Consider the following 18,694-nt stretch of genomic DNA (forward strand, 5'->3'; position numbering starts at 1 on the left):
AGCTAATTAAAGCAGTCAACTGAATTACTCTGGAGGAGTAAGCTGTAGGGAGAGTGGATCAAAAGAGTGCAGCTGGCCTTTGCAGTCAACAGCTCTGCCACTGCAGGCACTGCTCATCTAACACTCTCTTTTACAAGCTTAACAAGCTCTGCTTTCACACTAGCTGAAGTTTCCTACTCCCACCACTCCTAATGGAAGCTGTTTCAGGACTTTGTTCCTGTGTTGTCGAATTTCCTGCCTCCATCTGTTTACGGCCAGTTAATCTCCATCTGTTGTTGGCCAAATACTTTTATTTAGAGACTGTTCATGTCTCTGACATCTGCTTCCTTAAGTAATTATAAGGAGCACTCCCATCCCTGCTCACCTTCATTTTGCCAGTCTAAGCAGTCAGGGAAAATGGGAGATGCTCCCTTCTTGTACAGGACCGGGGATGGAGATGGGGCCACACACTAGGTACAGGGGCAGGGAGTGGGAGAGGAATCCAGCACTGGCTCTTCAAAGATGAGTTGACAGCCACTGCCTAGTTCAGACCAAAGCAACTTTAACAAAACTAGCTCAGGGCACTGCAGCAGTGAAGCTGCTCAGCACGGAGTTCAGCAAAGCTGCGTAACTCCCCAGGAGCACTGGATAAAGACTTAGGCAGGCAGCCTGTGTGAAGCTGGGTGCTGTGCAGTCTCAAGTCAGCAAGCAGGTCTCTTCTTTATGCCAGGAATTGAAGAACAGGCCTTCCTGGATCAGGCAGTCTGACCTGCACACTGGTGGCCATGACACATCACCTCCTCACCTTGCCTTCAGCCCCACAACAGAGGTCTGACTATGTGCAGCTCATGTAGAGGCAGCAAGGGGGAGCGTGCAAAAGGATCTCAGAGGGAGGTTGCAGAGCCCAGAGGAAACTGGGGATTTGGACAGCACCCTGGTGTCCAAGGGCTGCCTCTGCAAATTGTGGGAGTAGGGGTAGAGACACTCACCACCAGTACATGCTCCAGCAGCTCCAGGTAACCATCAGCACATTCCTTGCCAAAGCGCAGCGCCCGCTGTCGCACGTCTGCGCTCACCTCTGGGTGGTAGGCGGCTTCCTGAAAAACAGAGACAGTGAGCCCTGATTCACATCCAGATGCTCCTCCACAGCCCTAAGCAACAACTGGGCTTGTGCCAGGGCACCTGCAGCTACTGGCAGGGCACATGCTGCCCCCCACAAACCTGTGCTGGACTCATGTCCCTTGCTCACCAACAAAGCCCACCCATGTGATGGTACCTTGCAGGCACGCAGCATATCAGCAATGGCGCGACGGCTCAGGTTCGCTGTGGCAATGACGTCCTCCTGCCGACATGAGTTGCCAGCAGCCACAGCCTTGGCTGTTGCCATTGTGATGCCTTTTGTCATACGGATGAAGTCCTCTGGAGTTGACGTCTTGGCAGGAGGCACTGGGCTGGAGAAGACCTGTAAGAGGAGAGGCAGAGATGAGTTGTAAAGGCAGCTGGCAGATAGGACATCAGCTGAGACACCAAGGCTGCCTGGTTCGGAGCCCAGCCCATACTCACTGCCAACTCTTGGCGTATGTGCTCTATTGTGGCCTCCAGTGCCCGCGTCCCCTTCGTGGCCTCATCCTCGACGGCCTTCACTGTCTTCAGCAAGGAAGTGACGTTTGTGACCATCACCTGTTGAAGGGAGAAAAGAGCCAGGCTAGGTCCCATGCAAGCTCTCGGATGCTGCCAACACCTTTTCTTCCATCTTGATTTGGCCCCAAATTGCCCCTTCCGCGTACCCCACTCACATCACCTCACTTTCTTCTTCCAGCAGTGCTTCCTCTGCATGTCATGCCCCCACCATTTCTGTGCCCATCCCTTTCCACCTGAATCTGCCTCCCAGTTCCTCATCTGCTCCCAGACAAGGACAGAAGGCCTCCTACCCTTTCTCCAGCCCTCCTGCCCCATCCCCTCTTTCTCATCAGCCCAGCACACCCCAACAGACCTTGGCAGAGTTCTTCAACTGGTAGACAGCAGGGTCATCCCCAGCTTTGCCAGCAGCTGCCTTGGTGGCACTGATCAGGTCTCCAAGTGCCTTGGCCACATCCTTCACGGCATTGATCAGAACCACCTGGGGAAAGCAAGACCAGAGTAATGGCTTGGCTACAGTCACACTGAGGCTGGTGGTGGCCCAAGAGTGAGACATCTGGGCACAGATGTACCCAGTATATCCAGAGGGCAGCTCAGCCAGCTCTGCTGGTACCAGCCAAAACCCAGCCAGTCCTCACAGAGACAGGCAGAGTCCAGCCCAGAACACCACATGACACCCTAAAGTCTCAACTCCAAACCCCTCAAGAAAGCTATGAGCAGCCCCTTTTCATCCCAGACATCCCCTCCTACCTGAGTCTCAGGGTCTTCAGAGCCTAGGCTGGCAGCACCCAGCTTCACCACTTCTGCCAGGCGTGTGATGGTGGACACAGAGGACTGGGCAGCCTGGGCTAGCTTCTCCTGGCTGGCTGTGGCATTCTGCACCAGCACCTTGGTGTCCTCCACCAGCGCCTTGGCTGTCTTCAAGATGCCCTCCCTGGGGAGAACAAGGGTGAGAGAGAATACAGCCCTGTATATGTGCATTTATACAGCATGTTAAGGACTGACAGACAAGCACCTGCTCTCTACATGCACATACACTCCTTGTGTAGCCACACTGGGACAATGTGCCAAGAGTCTGGCCATGCGCTCCAACATAGAGGGAGAGTACAATTCATGTGCGTGTCAGGAATTTAGAAAGATCTTAAGCCCTGCCTTCTGTACATATGAGATGAGGGGGAAACAGAGCCAGCATGATCTGGACCTTGCAGGTCTTCTTGGGGCTGGTCCACAGCCAAGAAAGATAGGAGACTGTGGGACAGACCCCCCAACTAACCACCAGCTCTGGTTGGGCAGTGACCAGGTGAGGTGTTGTATCTCCCACCCTGGTACCTGTGGTCAGCGAAGGTCTCAGAGTTCTCCCGATTGAGGGTTCCTGCAGTGGCAAACATGATGGTGGTGTCGAGATCAGCAATGATGCCAGAGACAGCGCTGGCTGCTGTAATACAGGCTTGTGTCCCACGGTTCCCAGCCTGCAGGGCTGCCAGCACGTGAGACACCTGAAGGAAACATGCAGGGTGACTTGGAGAGCAGAGCAAATTCAGGCAGCCCCTACTGTACATGTTCTCTGACACCTCCCCAGGACAGATTCAAACTAAGAAGGGGAAACAGAAACTGGGCAGTTTGACCATTCTTTGTTAGCTTTCATTTATTTATGTTTTGTACCTATCATGTCTGGAGGTACAGGAGACATAGGACTCTGATAATTTCCAAATGAGTAAAGTTTGAATGATGGGTATCAGAATGTTATAGCTCATTCCTTCTTTAACCGTTAAACTCAATTTCTCTACTTTGGCAAACACTCATAGTAGAATAAGTTTCCTGATGGAAAGTAATCTTGGAAAGGAAGAACCTGCAGGAGGCCCTGAGCATGCAGACACGTGTCAGGCATTATGAACAAAGTGTTTGTTTTGCTTCTGTAGTCTAGCTTACAACTATTGCAGATCTACCCTTATCAACGAGATTTTTTTAGCCATGTTTTTGTCTGTTATTAATAAGCGAGTTCTCTAGACTGACTGACAGACAGGATGCTTTCTACCATACCAGCAAAAGCTATACATACCACTACAAGGGCTGATTTAGAGGACCTTGGGCTGCCACCACTGTGGAACTTAGTCTCCTCTGGCAAGTCATCGCCAGCAGTTCAGCAGGCAGCACCTGGACATCACACTTGCCCATCACGGTGAAAGTTGCTATTGTGGTGCCTGGACAGTCAGAGGGGGATCTATCCTCCATCCTGTCAGCTGAATTGTGCCAGGGCAAGTGTGGCTGAGAGTGCATGTAGAGCCCAGCAATGCCACGGGAGAACCCAGCACGGTGGCTCAGAGGGCTGGTGGCTCAATCCAACATCCCTCTCTCCATCTGTTTCACCATGCTGTTCCCCCTCTCTCCTGCTACCTGCTCCAAGACCCTCTGGACTGCTCACCTTCTCAGAAACCTTGCGTGCACTCTCTATCAGTTCCTTCTTGGTGTAGGCATCACTGGGGCTGCACTGCAGGGCTCCAGCCTTGGTTACCAGGGCAGCGCAGCCGTGACCCAGCTCCTGCACCCGACGCTTGATGTGGGAGCCAATCTGGAAGTGAACATTCATGTGAGAGAGTCGGAAGGGAACTAATCCTTGCATTCATGATATCCAATGGGAAACGCCAACCACCTCCACTCAGTGCCAAACAGGACTTCCCAATACTGTCCCTCACTACCAGTCCTCCCATTCAGGAGATCTACTGCTGCCCTGCCAAAAGGAAATGCAGCTCTGCTCCACATTTCCACACATGGTTGCAGGGGAGGTCTGAATGTTGCCTCCCCCCACCTCTGACGGGAAGTTTGAGGGCCTCCCAATCTCTGCTCTCACACTCCAGGAAATCCTGCTCTTCCCTATGACATATGCTAGTATTTCTCCCCACGCCCACCGGGAGACCTCATGGTTTCACTGCTCCTACCTCCTCGTTCTCAGCAGTGAGTGCAGCTGGCTTGGCCTCTTGCGCCAGCTGTCCATAGTCATTGGTGAGCTGGTTGGCCAGTATGCCCAACTCATCCGGGTTGGTGGTGGATTTGGTGACCTGCAGGTGGAAGAAGAGCAGAAGTCAGACAGACCCTATGTTGGGGCAGGCAAGCAAGGAGGGCAGTGTCCCCAAGCTGGGTGAGACCATCGCCCCACTGCTTGTTTCCTTCCCCTCTTGAGCAGGGGCATATAGGGGGGCAGTGGCATGCTTGCTGGCCCCAGCACTCACCATCTCCTGCACAGTCACTGCGATAGCCTTGGCTGTCTTCACCATGGTGGTCTGGTAGTCCACAAAGGACCCCTCTGGCTCACCCACTGGCCCCTCATCCAGCTGCAAGAGAACATCAGGAGAGTTTGGCTCCAGCCCCAGGCCACAGACCCTCCTTGACTGTGCACTACAGCAGGAGGCTCATGCTAACCTGCTGGGACCTACACTCACAATGGCCCCAGGCTGCTCTGAGTACTCCCTCCCCCAGTCTGACCTCTACAGCTCCAAGGAGACAGATCTGACTATCAGTGTGCACCTCTCCTTGCTTTTTTGGCCCGTTGAAGCTCAATGCCCTGTTTCCTCTCCTCCCCAAGCAGGACTCGGTACCTGGATCCCCAGGAAGATGAGTAACGACAGTGTCCGTGTGGAGTTTAACCCTGACACCTCCTCTCTCCCACCCCCAGTTTCAACCTGGCCCTCTCTATGGCCTTCTCACCTGGTTGATAGCCTGGGTAATGGAGTCCACCATGCCCCCGACAACACCTGCAGCGCTGGCTGCCTCATTCAGTGTGGTGGTCAGGTCCTCTACGGCTTCCTTCATCATCTGCACAGCCTCCTCCAGAGCCTCCTGGGTGTGGGCAGCTTGCTGCAAAGACAAGCCAGAGTGAGAGAAGGCAGCTGCTCCCCAGAGCCTTCCCACCAATGGAGGATGCCGCACACTTATCCTGTGCACATGCACACACATGCACGCACTTTGGCATGTCCTGGGAGCATCTCTTCCCTCCCCTCCAGACTGCCTCTCCTCAGGTCTCCGTGTCCAGCACACATACATACTCCATGTGGCACATGTTGAAGCCTCTCATACTTCTTCCACATGCAAAGGGGAACATGCCACAAACATGCACCTCCTGCTCACCTTGGGGTTCCCACCAGCCTCCTTGGCTGTGTACAACATCTGCAGGGCAGACTCGGCCAGCGTTTTTGTCTGGTCCAGGAGGTTCATCTGCTGCTGGTGGTTGGGTGTTTTGGAGGCAGCTCCAATAGCTGCCATAATGAGTGGCTCAAAGTACTGAGCCATCTGGGACACCTAGGAAAGAGCAGCACTAGTGTCAGCACCTTCTAGCACAGGCTGGCTAGAGCCTCTGTCCCAGCGTGAGCACTTCCATGCACATTTACCTGCCTAATCAATAGCTTCCCATTCCTGCCCCTCCTGTTACCTTGTGTCCCAGCTGGGAGGCCTCAGCCCGGGCTGCACTGGCCACTGGCTCAATCAGGTTGTTGATCTCTTGAACAGCCGTGATCATCTGGTTGTGCAAAGCCTGGTGTAAAGACAGCACATTGCATGAGGCTACAGCAGGGCTGGTGTCACTGACCTCTGCTGCGAAATGGGGAGGAAGGACACCTGTCCCAGTTAAGCATCAAGATCACAGGGCTCCAAAGTGCTGGTTTATTGGATGAGTATCTGGCCTCACAACTCTGGATATAGGGAGTGCTTGACCAGACATCATTTCCTAGGCACAAGACAGCTCAGCATACTGCAACAGGAGTACAGCCCTGCTCCATGCAGCTGAGCCAGACAGTCACATAACCACCTGAACCATGCAGGAGCGAAACAAAGCTGCTGTACATTGATGGGGACTCAGAGGACAGGAAGATCCCTTTGAAACACTCCTTCCAGGGCTAACTGGCCTGAGCTTGGGAGAGAGCTAGTTCCAGGGCTTCAGAGCAGACTGTGGAGGATGTTAGCAGCATGTCTTGCAGCTGAGAGGGGCAGCTCATCCCAGAAGGGAGATGTGATGGCAGGAGCTGTAGCTGGGGGTGGCAAGGCAGAGCTTCCCTTTCTGGGGCAGTGCTTGGCCCACAAGGGAGAGTTTGAAACAAGCCTGCCTTGTCCCGTGCTTGGATGGATCCCTGCAACATGGGGATCTGCCAGCAAAGAAGCCCTGTGTGAGCAGAGGAAGCCAGCAGGGACCCTGGGAACACATGCTGGGTGTTTGGCGCTTCCCATTTACAGGGGACAGGCATGCTGAGGCTAGGAAGGCTTTGGAGCAGCATGTCCCCCACTCACCTCCTGGGAAATGTCTTCTCGGGGGGCCAGCTGCTGGCTAATGGCAGCAAGGGAAGCCTGGTCCACCTCCCGCATACACCTGTTCAGGACCTCGATGGCCTCGTCACACTCCCTCTGTCCAGGAGCTTTGTCCCTGCATGACAGATGGATCAGTACCACACCAGGCTTGCCCGGCGCTGGCAGGCACTATGCCACCCCTTCACCGCAAACTTTGGCTGGTGCCAGTGATGGACAGGAGCCCTCTGCTTAGCCTTGAGCAACCTAGAATCCAAGCCAGGTACCACGACCCCACCAGCCCATGCACACTGGCACCATCCCCCGCAATCAACCCATCTTAACGCTGCAGGATTACAGCACCAGCTCTGGGGCAGTATGTGAAGGACTGCATCTTCCTTTCCATTCCTTGCCTTCCCCAGGCAGTGGTCAAGGAGAAGAACAGGAGCAAGATGAGCCAAAATGCCCCAGGGATGCTCACTCAGAGCATCCCCAAACAAAGGTACCATCAGCGAAAACAGAGCCATGGCTGAGGGTGCAGGCTGCAGTGAGACGGCCTGGCCACAGCACAGCCCACACTCACCTCATGTTGGTGATCAGCTTCTTGATGGAGTCAGAGACAGTGCGAGAGTGGCCAGCCAGCACTGACCACTGGGGTGGGTCCTTGGGATTGACGGCTAGAGAGCGGGCAGTCTGAATGAGGCCGGCAGAGCTCTCCAGCATGGTCTTGGCAGAAGAGATGATGGGCTCCATGGCTCTGCGTCCCTGTGCAGGGAGATGATGGCCCAGTGACACAGACAGACAGGCATGAGAGGGCCTATGTGAGGGACATTACCCCCTCTCCTCCAGTCCTGGCCCAGGGGCAACCTTTTAAGCCCAAGGCTGTCTACTGCCTCCTCACGTCCCCTCCAGGCACCAGCTCTGTGCTAGGGCCCCATCCCAAGCTCACCAGCGACTCACACTGCTGAGTACAGCTCCTCCCCATCCTACGGCAGTTCCCTTCCCAGCCTGGCTGTCCACTCCCTGCCCCTGTGGGATCTCACCTCGGGGCTGATCTGGGCAGGAACGGTGGCAAACTCTGGGTTGGAGGCGAAGGCTGTCAGGTTATCCACAGCCTCTATGAGAGGGGCTGTGGCTGCACGGCACCTCTCCCGGTTCTCCTCGTTGAATGCACCGTCCAGGGCCTGGCACACAGGAGAGACTAGGCAGTTACCTAAACCCAACCATGCCCCAAGTCCCCACCCACCTGCTGCCTAGACCCTGCCCACCTCTGCAGAGCCACCCCCAGCACCTTGACAGGGAGACCATACCTTAATAGTTTTCACCAAGTTGGCTGTGCTGTTGGCCACTTCCTTGGCCGACTGGACAAACTGGCGCTTGGCAACAGGGTTGGCAGTGCGGGAGGAGGCCAGCCGGCATGTGTTGCATAGGGCTGAGGTGTGTTTAGCTACGATGGTGGCTGCTGACAGCACCTGTGGAGAAAAGCAGAGTGAGGCAGGACCCCAGCATTTCCCCACACCTGCAACTCTCCCTTCCCACCAGCTCCAAGCCCACATGGGGCACCAGGGTGTGCAGAGGATGGACACAGCAGGGGAATGCCAGCTGTCACCCTGTGCCTCCCTAGAAGAATCACCAAAGTCCTGCATGCCCATACAGCCCCTCATCTAGACTCACCGTTTTGGCAAAGCTGCCAGTTGGTTCCCGGTACAGCTGATGAGGCCTGATGAGACACTAGCCACAATCTCAGCCAACTCTTTGGACCCAGCTCTTCCAGCTAGTCTCTCATTCTCTTTAATCCAAGAAAACGCCCACCACAGTGCCCCATCTCATACTCACCTGGGACTGAGTGCAGGCAGGGTCCACCAGGTTCTGGCAGGCCATCTGGATGGCTTGGTTAGCTCTGGCAAACTGAGTGGGGTCTACCAAGCCTTGCTGTCCAGCCTGGCTGTTCGGATCTGAAACACCCACAAGGTAGGCAGCCTGGGAACATGAGAGAGGGTGTGAGAATGTGCCCACAGTGAGAGAGGCAGCCAGAACCACAGAGCAGGCATGGGGCATGGAGCTGGGTGGCACAGGGAAGTATCCTCAATTACCGCACTAAGGGGTCAAGCTTGGAGGGGGCTCTGTGGAAACTAAGCACTAGGTGTAACACAAGGGGCTGGGACTGAGTACATCTCACCTGGGCTGCTGCCTCTGTGAGGCCACAGAGAGCTTTGGAGGCGGCACTGATGGACTCTCCGAACTCCGGCAGTTTGCTATTCTTGGCGTTCTGCGAAATCCCAGCCATGGACTCGCCCAGAACCTGCAGGAGACACCAACCACCGGTTAGTGACTACATCCCCATCCTGTACAGTGCTCCCAGGCTCAGAGCTCACTGTGCTTCATAAACAGCATATTTGTATCCTTGAGGAAAAGGAATCAGGTGAGGCAGCACCCTTCCCTTTGTTACCTTTGCCTGCACCCCTCCCAAACTTCTCCATCCTTACGCCCCTCCCAAATCTCTGCCCCCAGCCCTACTCCCAGCTCAGGGCTTACCTTGGAGTTCTCCATGACACTGTCAAGGCAGTTGAAGTAGGACATGTCATTGACAGTCTGAGTGGGGTTCTCCAACAGCTCCTTCACCGTCTGCAGGGACGCAAGCGTCAGATCAAGAAGCACGTGTTTATTGTGGCAGGGTCTGTGCTCTCCACTTCCCATGCCTGGCACATGCAGTGCCCTGCATCTCCTCTTCGCTCCCTCCTTCCGCAATGTAGCATAGCTGCCCCTCTCCCCACTCCAGCGATCTCAGCACCTGATGCCTCCAGGCTCCATCCCACCTTGTGCTGACCCAGCCAAGCCCACACAAAAGGGGAACCCTGGGCCACTGAGCCCCTTCGCTGCCCCAGCGAGATGCTTCTTGGTTCTTCTCACCTCCAGCTCCCTCAGGGCATTGTCACACTCCTTCTGGCCCGGCGCCTGCTGGGTGCACATTGTGATCAGCTGGTTAATGCTGTCAGTCACGGCCCTGCCAGAACAGGGGAGAGACAACCATGGATTAATGCCAGCTCCACCACCCAGATCCACTGTTACTGCAAATGGCTTATTGACTTGGCCATGGGGGATGTCCTGGCTGTAGGAAACAGGTAGAGGCTCTGGCTGAGGGACATTCCTACCTCCTTCAGGGCCTACCTCTTTTCACAGACTGCCATAGAGCAGCCAGGTCAAGATTACTGCAGACAAGTGGTCTCAGGAGAGTTCCACAGCAAGCTGAGCCCCATGGAGGCAAGCACCAGGTCTAGACTCAGTCTCCCTCTGCTGCAGGCCCAGCACAAGCCCTTGGCACTTGCCCATCTCCCTCTATGTACAGCAAACAGTTCCTCCTACCGTGCAGCTGCCGCTAGCTGATTCTTGAGGTTGGGGGCTGTGGGGTCAGCAGAAAGTGCCTTTGCAGCCAGCAACAGCTTGCTGGAGGACATAGAGATGCTCTTCAAGTTTGACACCACCTGCGCCTGGTCTTCCTTAGTCTGGAAGGAGCCAAGAAGAGTCACCTACAGGTTTCTAAGCTCCATGCCCACCCAGCCTCCACCCTGGGTCCTCCGGCAGCCTGGCCCCAGTCTCCATTGGTTTCCAGGCTAAGCCCACTCCCTTAACCCAGCTTGTCTGCCTGCTGCTGTATCCTTGCTACTGCCAATTAACACTTGTGGAAACAACCCAAGCCATTTCTTCCCCTGCTACTGCAGTTTAGCCCATCCCCAGACCCCATCTCACTGGTTGCTTTAGCCACATCCACTCATGGCAATCCTCTAGCCACTGATCCCCTGGCTACTCTGCCCATGGTCAAACACCTTTCCGGGCACCCAAAGACCTCTCATGATATGGCAATTCACAACGTGTCATGAACAACAGGCATTTGCTCTCACCGGGGACAGGCTGGCCATCTCCACTCCAGCCTGCAAGAACTCATTGAAGTCTTGTCCAAATTTGCCAGAGGACTTGGCCAGGTCTTGAGGGGTGCCACGTGATGCCTGCACCAACTCATTGGCGGACTGGTTGAGTCCTGCTGCTGCTTGATTCAGCTGGCTCTGCGCTTCCTGGAAGCTCTTGGTGCTGGGTGGGAACTGGAGGCAGACAGAGAGGTTAGGAGCACTAGAAAGACTGGGAAGAAGTCAGAGATGGAGGGTGAAGATCTAACATCTAGAAGCACACATTGCCTGTAGCCAGAAAACCCCAGAGCAGCTGCCCTGCTCTCCAGTAGCAGGGATTTGCAGCACAAATAGGTAGCAGACAGTGGTTGGCACGCTGCTGCTTGGCGAGTCCTGACAAAGCCCAGTGTGTCCTGGATAAGGCTGACACCATTGAAGATGTTAATGTATTCCTGAAATCCATCCCCTCCTGACGGAAAGGCTACTTAGGGACATGCTGGAGAGAGGAATCCAGCAAAGATAGATTAGCTCATGTCACCAGTGCAAAGCTTCCCCATCTCATCCTGGCCTGGCTAAACTCACCGAATCTGCTAGCAGCCTCTTGCTGGCCTCGCCCACCGTACGGATGGCAGCATCCACATCCCGCTGTCCAGGAAGGCAGTTCACACAGCGATTCAGGGCCTGAGACACTGCCTTGGCTACCTGTGGAGAGCAAGAACAGCCACTGTCACATGCACACCTCCTCCAGCAGTGCTGTACTGCAGGGGCCTTTCCCAGAACCCACGCACTCTGACTGCCACCAGCCCTGCATCCATCCCTGGCCTCAGCAACGTGCCACGGACTTGCCAAGGGTGTTGGGGCCCAGTTCTCACCTGGGCCAGACGCTGCTGACTCTCTGGGTCACCAGGCTTGGCCACTGCTTTTCGTGCTTCCTCAATTAGGTTGTTTGCTTTATCCATGACGTCGCCAGCGCACTCCAGCATGGCACTTTGTGCCTGTGGGTCCGAGGTGTTGGCTGCAATGCCACGGGCAGCCTGGCTGAGCGACCGCAGGGCCTGGGCCACCTCTCGGGCAGCGATTCCTGCGGGGAGAGAGGTAAGTCACTGATCGATGCTAAACAGAAGCGACAAGACCTACACCATGTTCTCCCCCAAGAATGCGCCCCTATCTCCTGTGTGCTCTGCTTCGTTCGGGCCAAGGGACTGGGCTGTTCCTCCCACCACTTCCAGATCTTCCCTCCTGTTCCACTTGGCTCCTCATTTGCCTGGAGCCCTCTGGTTTGTGTCCTGCTCAGGAGCAGCTGTCCCTGAGTACAAGTGATCTTTACCAAGGGGTGAAATCCACTCCCACACACAAATGAAGGCCTAGCCTTTGCCCTTCTCCCAGTTTAGTCCTGGAGCATGGTACCTGTGTAGTTCTCGTTGCCCTGGGCCACCTCTCCAAGGAGGTGAGCAATAGCAGAGCTGACAGCTTTTGTGCTGTTCCCCAGGTCCTGGGCACACTTCTCCATCTGCAGGATGATCAGTGAGAACGTATTGACAGGTTACACCTCCAGCCTCCACCCATGCATTTCCCACTCTCCCTTCTCTGACCTCAGCCACAGCACCCACTACTCCCCAACATACTGCTCCCATCCAGTGCCACTGCCCACTGCTCCTGCTTGCTCACCCAGCCCCATTCCCTGCCTGAGCCATCTCCTCCCAGAGTCCTTACCGTCTCTCCTGGCAGAGGCTTGAGTTTGCCATCCCTTGCAGCTGCCTTGGCTTCCTGTAAGTCCCTCTCCAGGCTCTGCACAAGGCCCAGTGCAGAGTCTATTTCCAGGGGCCCACAAGCCTCCTGAGCCTGAAATGGGAAGAAGGAAAAATGAGTGAGGGAACAGTTGCATGCACCTTGGTGTTTTAGAGAGCTCACCTTGCAACAGGGCCATCCCCACCTCTCTGCTGGCCTCTCCTGCTTAGTACAACCGAGGCCTTGCAGCTGGACAGGAACAATTCTCTTACCTTCTGTGCAGCCGTACGGAGCTCAGCAAGAGCTGCAGCCAAGTTCTTGGCACACTGGCTGAGCTGCATAGCAGAGGCCTGGTCTGTAATGGTGGGGACAGTGGCCTTGGCTGCAGCTACCATCTTCCCACCAGGCTGCAAGTCCAAAGAAAAAGCCGTGAGAATGGGATAACATGCAGTATCTCTTCCTTGCCCATGTCCAATAGGCTTCCCAGCGTCTTAGGGGGGCAGACAGCACAAAACACAATTTCTAACGGGTGAAAGTGTCAGAGCCCATGTAGGATGCTCCTCACAGAGAGAGGATGCAGCAGAGTACAGGTACCTGCAGGAAGTTCTGGCTGGCAGCAATGAGAGCCAGCTGGGCGCTGGGGCTGTCCGGCTGGGATTGGCTTCCTCTTACACCTTGTACCAGCATTGGGATCTGATCTGCCACAACCTGTGACCAGAGAGGAGAGTCACTGGAGAGGCCCAGCCAGGGGGAGACACAAAGCACACACAGCACCCTCCAGCTGGTCCAGCTTAGTGGCTCATTCAGACTGCTCTGTGTGCCTGCCCTGCTCTGCCCACTGCCTGCAGCGCTCTCAGGTTTGCCACCTGCAGATCTGACTGACAGTGACTTTGTGTTTATTCCCAGATCACTAATCAAAAAAAAAAAAAAAATCAGAGTTGGACATAAACCTAGCTCCTGCAGAACCTCATTACAAATACCATCCCCAGGGCCCTGATCTCCAACAACAACTGAGATCTGTGCTTTACTAACTCCTAACCCATTTAGCCCATAATCTATGGATATTACAACACAATGCTAATACTTTGCTCAAGATGTTGCCTTGTATTAAGTGAAGTTTAAAAGCTTTTAAAGATCTTTTTATCAACCCATCTTGCAATCTTATAAAAAAGGTACCCCATTAACACAAAAAGCCTCACTCCGCTTTTGACAGAATCTTTTTTTTTTCTAAAAATAAGGTTGCTCAGAATTAACATTTTAAAAGATGAAAACATAATGACAGTCTCATATCATTTTTTCCATCATTTTTCCCAGAGGTGAGGGAGGTTTATAGATGTCAAGGCCAGCTGTCTCCTCTCAGGGCACTGGTGCAATATCCATACCTTTGCAGATAGGTTTTCCAAGAAGAGAACAGTCATTAAAAATGCACTATTAGCTACTCTTAAGGCCGAATTTGAGGACTCTAAGGTACAAGCTGTCTTCTTGTGTGCCCAGCCTACTGTGGCTGAGCACAAAGCCAAGGCAGAGGCTAGCTGGCTCAGTTGTGCCACGACATGGTTGATCAGAGAGAGGATGGGAGCAGGTGGCACAACCTTGGCCACTGGACAGCGCTGGAGCAGGGGATGATGTTAGGGTCACAGTGTGGGCCCTTGCAGTGCAGGGGGGTTGGGACGACGCACTGCTTACCTTGCAGCTCTGTACCAGCTGCTGCTGCGCTGCTGGGTTCTTGTTGGAGGAAGCTGCATGCTGCGCGGCAGCAATGGTCTGGGTGGCAGATGCTGCGGCCTGCTTGGCTGCGTGCTGGGAGGGGAAGACACAGGTTAGTGTCAGAGTGGCCAACTGCACAGGCTGCAGGACAGCCTGTCCCGAAACCCTGGCCCAGGAACCCCTCTTGCCACATAACAGGGACCCATCTCCCCACCCTAGCTCCTTCTAAGCTTCTGCTGTGCCTCTACCTGCAACAACTTAGCATCCCAGCACCTTTGATGTGGGGGATTAGTCTGACATCCCAAAGCAATGCAGTTTGCTCAAAGGAAGGGAGGAACATGGTCAGAGACCAGGAAGGAAGATGACAGAGCAGGGAGCAATAGAGAGGTCTCTATGGGGAACAGTGTGGACACTCATTAACTATAGGAAAGTAGCTTCATCACTCCAGAAAGTGCAGATCACAGATTTGTGGCCTGGTCTCACTAGCTCACTGTGCCTCCCCACATTCCATCAGTCCTCTGCCTGAGCCCAAGCTGGGCATCTCACCTCCAGCTTGTGCACAAGCTTTTTCTTAATGGCATTCTGAGCTGCAGCATTCGTTGCCATGCGGAGCCCCTCAGCTGCTTCACGCAACCGCTGCTGCTGTTCCTCGCTGTCTGGGTGGGCTGCAGCTCCCTGGACAAAACATGAAACCCATCAAACCTTACAGTACCCACCAGGTCCCTTGTCCCCTGAGAGCAGCTGCTGTGCTCTGCTCTGTCACCAGGCTGCGTCCCCAGCAGTTTGGCTTTCTACAGCACCAGGGGTGAGGAAAGGGAGATGTTGAGGTGCCAGAAATTCCCCCAGAAGAGCTCAGCAATATGACAGTTAACATCTCTCCTCAGTTACGATCTGTAGCATCAGGAGAGAGCCCTACGTCATTGCAGAGGTCCTCAGCTCAGTGCAGGACCTTACTCTGGAGAGCTGCAGAATGCTGGAAATCAACTCCCTCCCCCCCAGCCTCACTGCTCTTGCAACACCCTGAGCAGAGGAGAAAGCCTTGGCCATCAAACTGCACCCCAGTTCCTGTCAGGGACCCACTCCCCCAAGCAGGGACTGCTGGGGAGCTGAGGGTCTCGCACACCAAGTCTGTGCTGTGCTGCTAATGACATCAGATCGAGTAGCAGTCACTGTGCAGGCCAGGAGCCGTCTGGGCTGCCAAAGCAAGCACTCATTCTGCCAGCAGCTTCTCCCACTGTTTCTGCCCCTCGCGCAACTAACCTTTGCAGCCTCCACCATCTTGGCGGTTGCGTCGGCCAGAATCTTGGCTGCACTCAGCAGCTTGCGTGAGTTCTCCAGGTCCGTCTCTCCCTCTGCATCAGCTTTGATGGCGTTGACGAGGTCAGAGGTTGCTTGGGCCAGAATACGAGCCTGTCGCACCATTTCCCCTGGGAAAGGAAGGAAAGGCAGCCTGTCAACAAGTCCCAAGAGCTCCAACGATTGCCAATGACTCCTTGATACCTGCCTACCGTAGGCTCTGCATACCCTGTCTCCCACCCTTAGCAGGCTTGATGCAGACCCAGCCACAGCAGGCCCACGAGCATGAGACTGCAGCAAGACACAGGCAAGCTGCCCAGTGAGCACACAGCAGTTACACAGAGGCATGACCCTGGAAGAGAGGAGGCTCCATTTACCTGTGCTTTCTCCATTCCACTCTGCCCTGTTCTCTATGCCCTGCCCCAGGTGCCGTTAGCTGCTCTCACCTGCATCGCCCATGGAGCTGAAGATGTTCTCGGTGACGTTGAGGATGGTGTCGGTGGCCTGGTCGTAGCGCCCGATGGGCTGCCCGCCTGTGGCGTGCTGCTTGATGTGCTGCAGCAGGTCATTCAGGGCCTGGGTGACGGCTGTGGCTGCCACCCCCACCTGCTTCAGGAGCTGGTCATCACTGGTGGCTGCCTTGGAGGCCTCCACGCAGCCCTCCGCTGATTTGGCCACCAACTTGCCAGCCTCAATCAGCTGCTCCTGGCAAACCGGTGAGCTGATTGTGGGAGCCACTACCTGGAGGAGAGGAGAAAGGCTGGGCAGTGAGCATGACTCTGGCACTACAGAGCTCCTGTTCTCCACCAAGCAGCACAGACAGCCTACAACACAGATGACTACTATTCCCAGTCCCTGCTTCTCCAAATAGGATATTCAGCATTTGGGCACAGCGACAGCTACTCCAGGCGTGCTTAGCCAGAGGCAGCTGAGACTTCTGGCCCCAAACCCCTAACTTCCAGCTTGAGGGGAAGAGGAGTTGGTCCTGGCACACCTATGATCCAACTTCCCTATAGAGTAAACAACCACTCCAAGTCCCTCTCACAGGGTGGTACAGGCTGGAGCTGCAACCTCTCAGGCAGTGCTTTCACCCATGTTGAAGCAAGGGTTAATGCTGCTCGGCTCCAGGGTGATTTCTTACCTTGGTGCAGGCCACCAGCTGGGAGGTGGAAAGGGCACACTGCGTAGCGGCCGCGATCACCTGCGTTTGCAGCGCTGAGTCCTCCGTTTTCTGAGCCACATTCTTGGCTTTCAGCACCAGCGCAGCAGCGGCACTGGCCACGGCCTTCGCCAGCTGCATGAGCATGTCCTGGGGGGGATGGAGAGGGTCAGCACAGGAACCAGGATGGGACCTGTGCACCAGCTGCTCACACGGCTCTCGTGAAATATTCAGCAGGGAAACATGAGCTCAGGGGGCCTTTCATCCACCCCAGCCCAGCACTGGCAGCACTGAACACCTGGAGTGGCTTGTGTGGCTGGCAACACTACAGTGCCATCCCTACTGTGTGCAACAGCTGGCAGCGAGACAGTAACCCTGCCTCAAGCCGCAGTACGCACTGCGGCAGCTCCCAGCACCAGGACACTGCCCTGACCACAAACACCACCAACAGCAGCTTGGGCAACACTCAGCATCACCCACAACACCCAGGACTTGGACAGAACTGCCCTGCCAGCACACAACAGGCACCGATCAGCACATAAGGCAAACTGCCTCCTAGCAAGGACACCAGACCTCACAGCACGACACAGCTTTCAGAATTAGCTCCAACACCACACAGTGCTGGTTTCCATCAGCAGCACCAGAGCTAGGCAGCAAGTGCTTGCCCCACTTGAGACACTGCTCTACGCTGCATGCTGGTCAAAGACCTTGACACAATGTGCCACGTATAGGACAGAGCTCCCTGCCTGCTGCTGCAGGTACAATCCCACTGCAGACTGCAGCTGAACAGCTGCCCAGCCTGAATCCTCCTTTCAAGTACATGCATGCACACAGCATACCTGCACCCTATTACAGCTAAGCCTCCTGACACCAACCCAAAAATATTTCAGACCATCCCCCATTTGGATTTCTTCCTGTTGCCCCTCACCTCCTGCAAGCAAAGACTATTTCTGTTGCAATCCATCACCGTTCTAGATACAATGATAGTCTGGACAGCACATGCACCAAGCTCAGGAATCCCCAGGCCCCAAAACCACAGCAACTGTCCATGACAGAAAAGAAGCAATCCCGACAGAAGAGCACAGAGGAAGAAGTAGATACACTCGGGTCTTGCAGCTGAGGGGCAGAGTGCCTTGCACATGTACAAATTATGGTTCAGTTCCTAAATCTGCCACATGGCCCTGTTATCATCCACTGGTTGAATGAGAGACTTGGGATGTCAGACCTGCAGCAAGGGTATCTGCAAGGGGCAGACACAGGCTGGAGCTGCTTTCTCAGTCTCTGTTGGGCGGCCTCTGTCCTAGCACTCCCCCATACCAGCTTTTGCTCATCACTTCCCCCTGGCTGTGCATGTCTTCTTCTGATTTGCTCCTTCCCTACTGCTAGCTTTTTTGTTCTCTTTGGCTCTCTGTCCAGGAATTTCTGCTCATATCCAGGCCATGTGGCCAGGCTATAAAGACACCTCTGTGTTCTGGAGTCTGTTTCAATCCATATTATGGTTAGATCCCCCTCCCCAGCATGCTCTGTTATCTCCCTTGTGCTGGAACCAGCAGCCATAGGAAACCAATCCAGCTGGTTCCAACTCAGCAAAAAAACATGAGGCTTCAGCCAGTTCAGCTCCCTGATCTGGGCACACAGTCTCGCCAATACTGGCATGAGGAAGCAGATAGGGGCCAAGAGGCTGCTGCGAGGGGGGACTAACATGGCAGAGCTCACTGGAACAGCGACCCGAGTGCATGAACTTCTGAGAGTCAATCACAAGAAAAGCAGATTTTTTTGACAAGTGCCCTTCTCCAAAGAATTCAGCTGATTGTTCCCAAAGGAGCAGCCCTTACATCAGAGAGGGGCAGAAACCACCAAGCCATGCCTACAGCCCCTTTTTACCGTCTTTGGGTCAGAGGCGGGCAGGATCCAAGCACACCGGCTTTCTGGGATCTACATGGGAATCCACAAGATAAGAGGCATTATTTGACAGGGCTCTAACTACAGAGATGGGAAATGTCCTGTCCCTTCCCCT

At 54.8% G+C, this 18,694-nt stretch overlaps 1 protein-coding gene across 1 annotated transcript in view; it reads right to left on the reverse strand.

Moving 5' to 3' along the window:
• The window catches only part of TLN1 (talin 1), a 62,699-nt gene that overhangs the window by 9,655 nt on the left and 34,350 nt on the right, over nt 1-18,694 (reverse strand). The window contains exons 18-50 of the mRNA XM_067316352.1: nt 16,660-16,827; nt 15,965-16,259; nt 15,483-15,649; nt 14,769-14,897; nt 14,202-14,315; nt 13,110-13,223; nt 12,788-12,922; nt 12,501-12,629; nt 12,195-12,297; nt 11,660-11,868; nt 11,370-11,489; nt 10,785-10,982; nt 10,249-10,388; nt 9,796-9,889; nt 9,421-9,510; nt 9,065-9,187; nt 8,722-8,865; nt 8,196-8,357; nt 7,929-8,069; nt 7,469-7,650; nt 6,892-7,024; nt 6,041-6,142; nt 5,740-5,910; nt 5,320-5,469; nt 4,845-4,946; nt 4,554-4,673; nt 4,040-4,186; nt 2,947-3,113; nt 2,368-2,551; nt 1,973-2,098; nt 1,543-1,659; nt 1,256-1,441; nt 969-1,076 (exon numbers count right to left, since the gene is read on the reverse strand). Of these exons, the coding sequence (XP_067172453.1) occupies nt 969-1,076; nt 1,256-1,441; nt 1,543-1,659; nt 1,973-2,098; nt 2,368-2,551; nt 2,947-3,113; nt 4,040-4,186; nt 4,554-4,673; nt 4,845-4,946; nt 5,320-5,469; nt 5,740-5,910; nt 6,041-6,142; nt 6,892-7,024; nt 7,469-7,650; nt 7,929-8,069; nt 8,196-8,357; nt 8,722-8,865; nt 9,065-9,187; nt 9,421-9,510; nt 9,796-9,889; nt 10,249-10,388; nt 10,785-10,982; nt 11,370-11,489; nt 11,660-11,868; nt 12,195-12,297; nt 12,501-12,629; nt 12,788-12,922; nt 13,110-13,223; nt 14,202-14,315; nt 14,769-14,897; nt 15,483-15,649; nt 15,965-16,259; nt 16,660-16,827 (4,770 nt within the window). The remainder of the gene's footprint in view (nt 1-968; nt 1,077-1,255; nt 1,442-1,542; nt 1,660-1,972; nt 2,099-2,367; nt 2,552-2,946; nt 3,114-4,039; nt 4,187-4,553; nt 4,674-4,844; nt 4,947-5,319; nt 5,470-5,739; nt 5,911-6,040; nt 6,143-6,891; nt 7,025-7,468; nt 7,651-7,928; nt 8,070-8,195; nt 8,358-8,721; nt 8,866-9,064; nt 9,188-9,420; nt 9,511-9,795; nt 9,890-10,248; nt 10,389-10,784; nt 10,983-11,369; nt 11,490-11,659; nt 11,869-12,194; nt 12,298-12,500; nt 12,630-12,787; nt 12,923-13,109; nt 13,224-14,201; nt 14,316-14,768; nt 14,898-15,482; nt 15,650-15,964; nt 16,260-16,659; nt 16,828-18,694) is intronic.

This window comes from Apteryx mantelli, chromosome Z (assembly GCF_036417845.1).
Source record: "Apteryx mantelli isolate bAptMan1 chromosome Z, bAptMan1.hap1, whole genome shotgun sequence".
NCBI lineage: Eukaryota > Metazoa > Chordata > Aves > Apterygiformes > Apterygidae > Apteryx > Apteryx mantelli.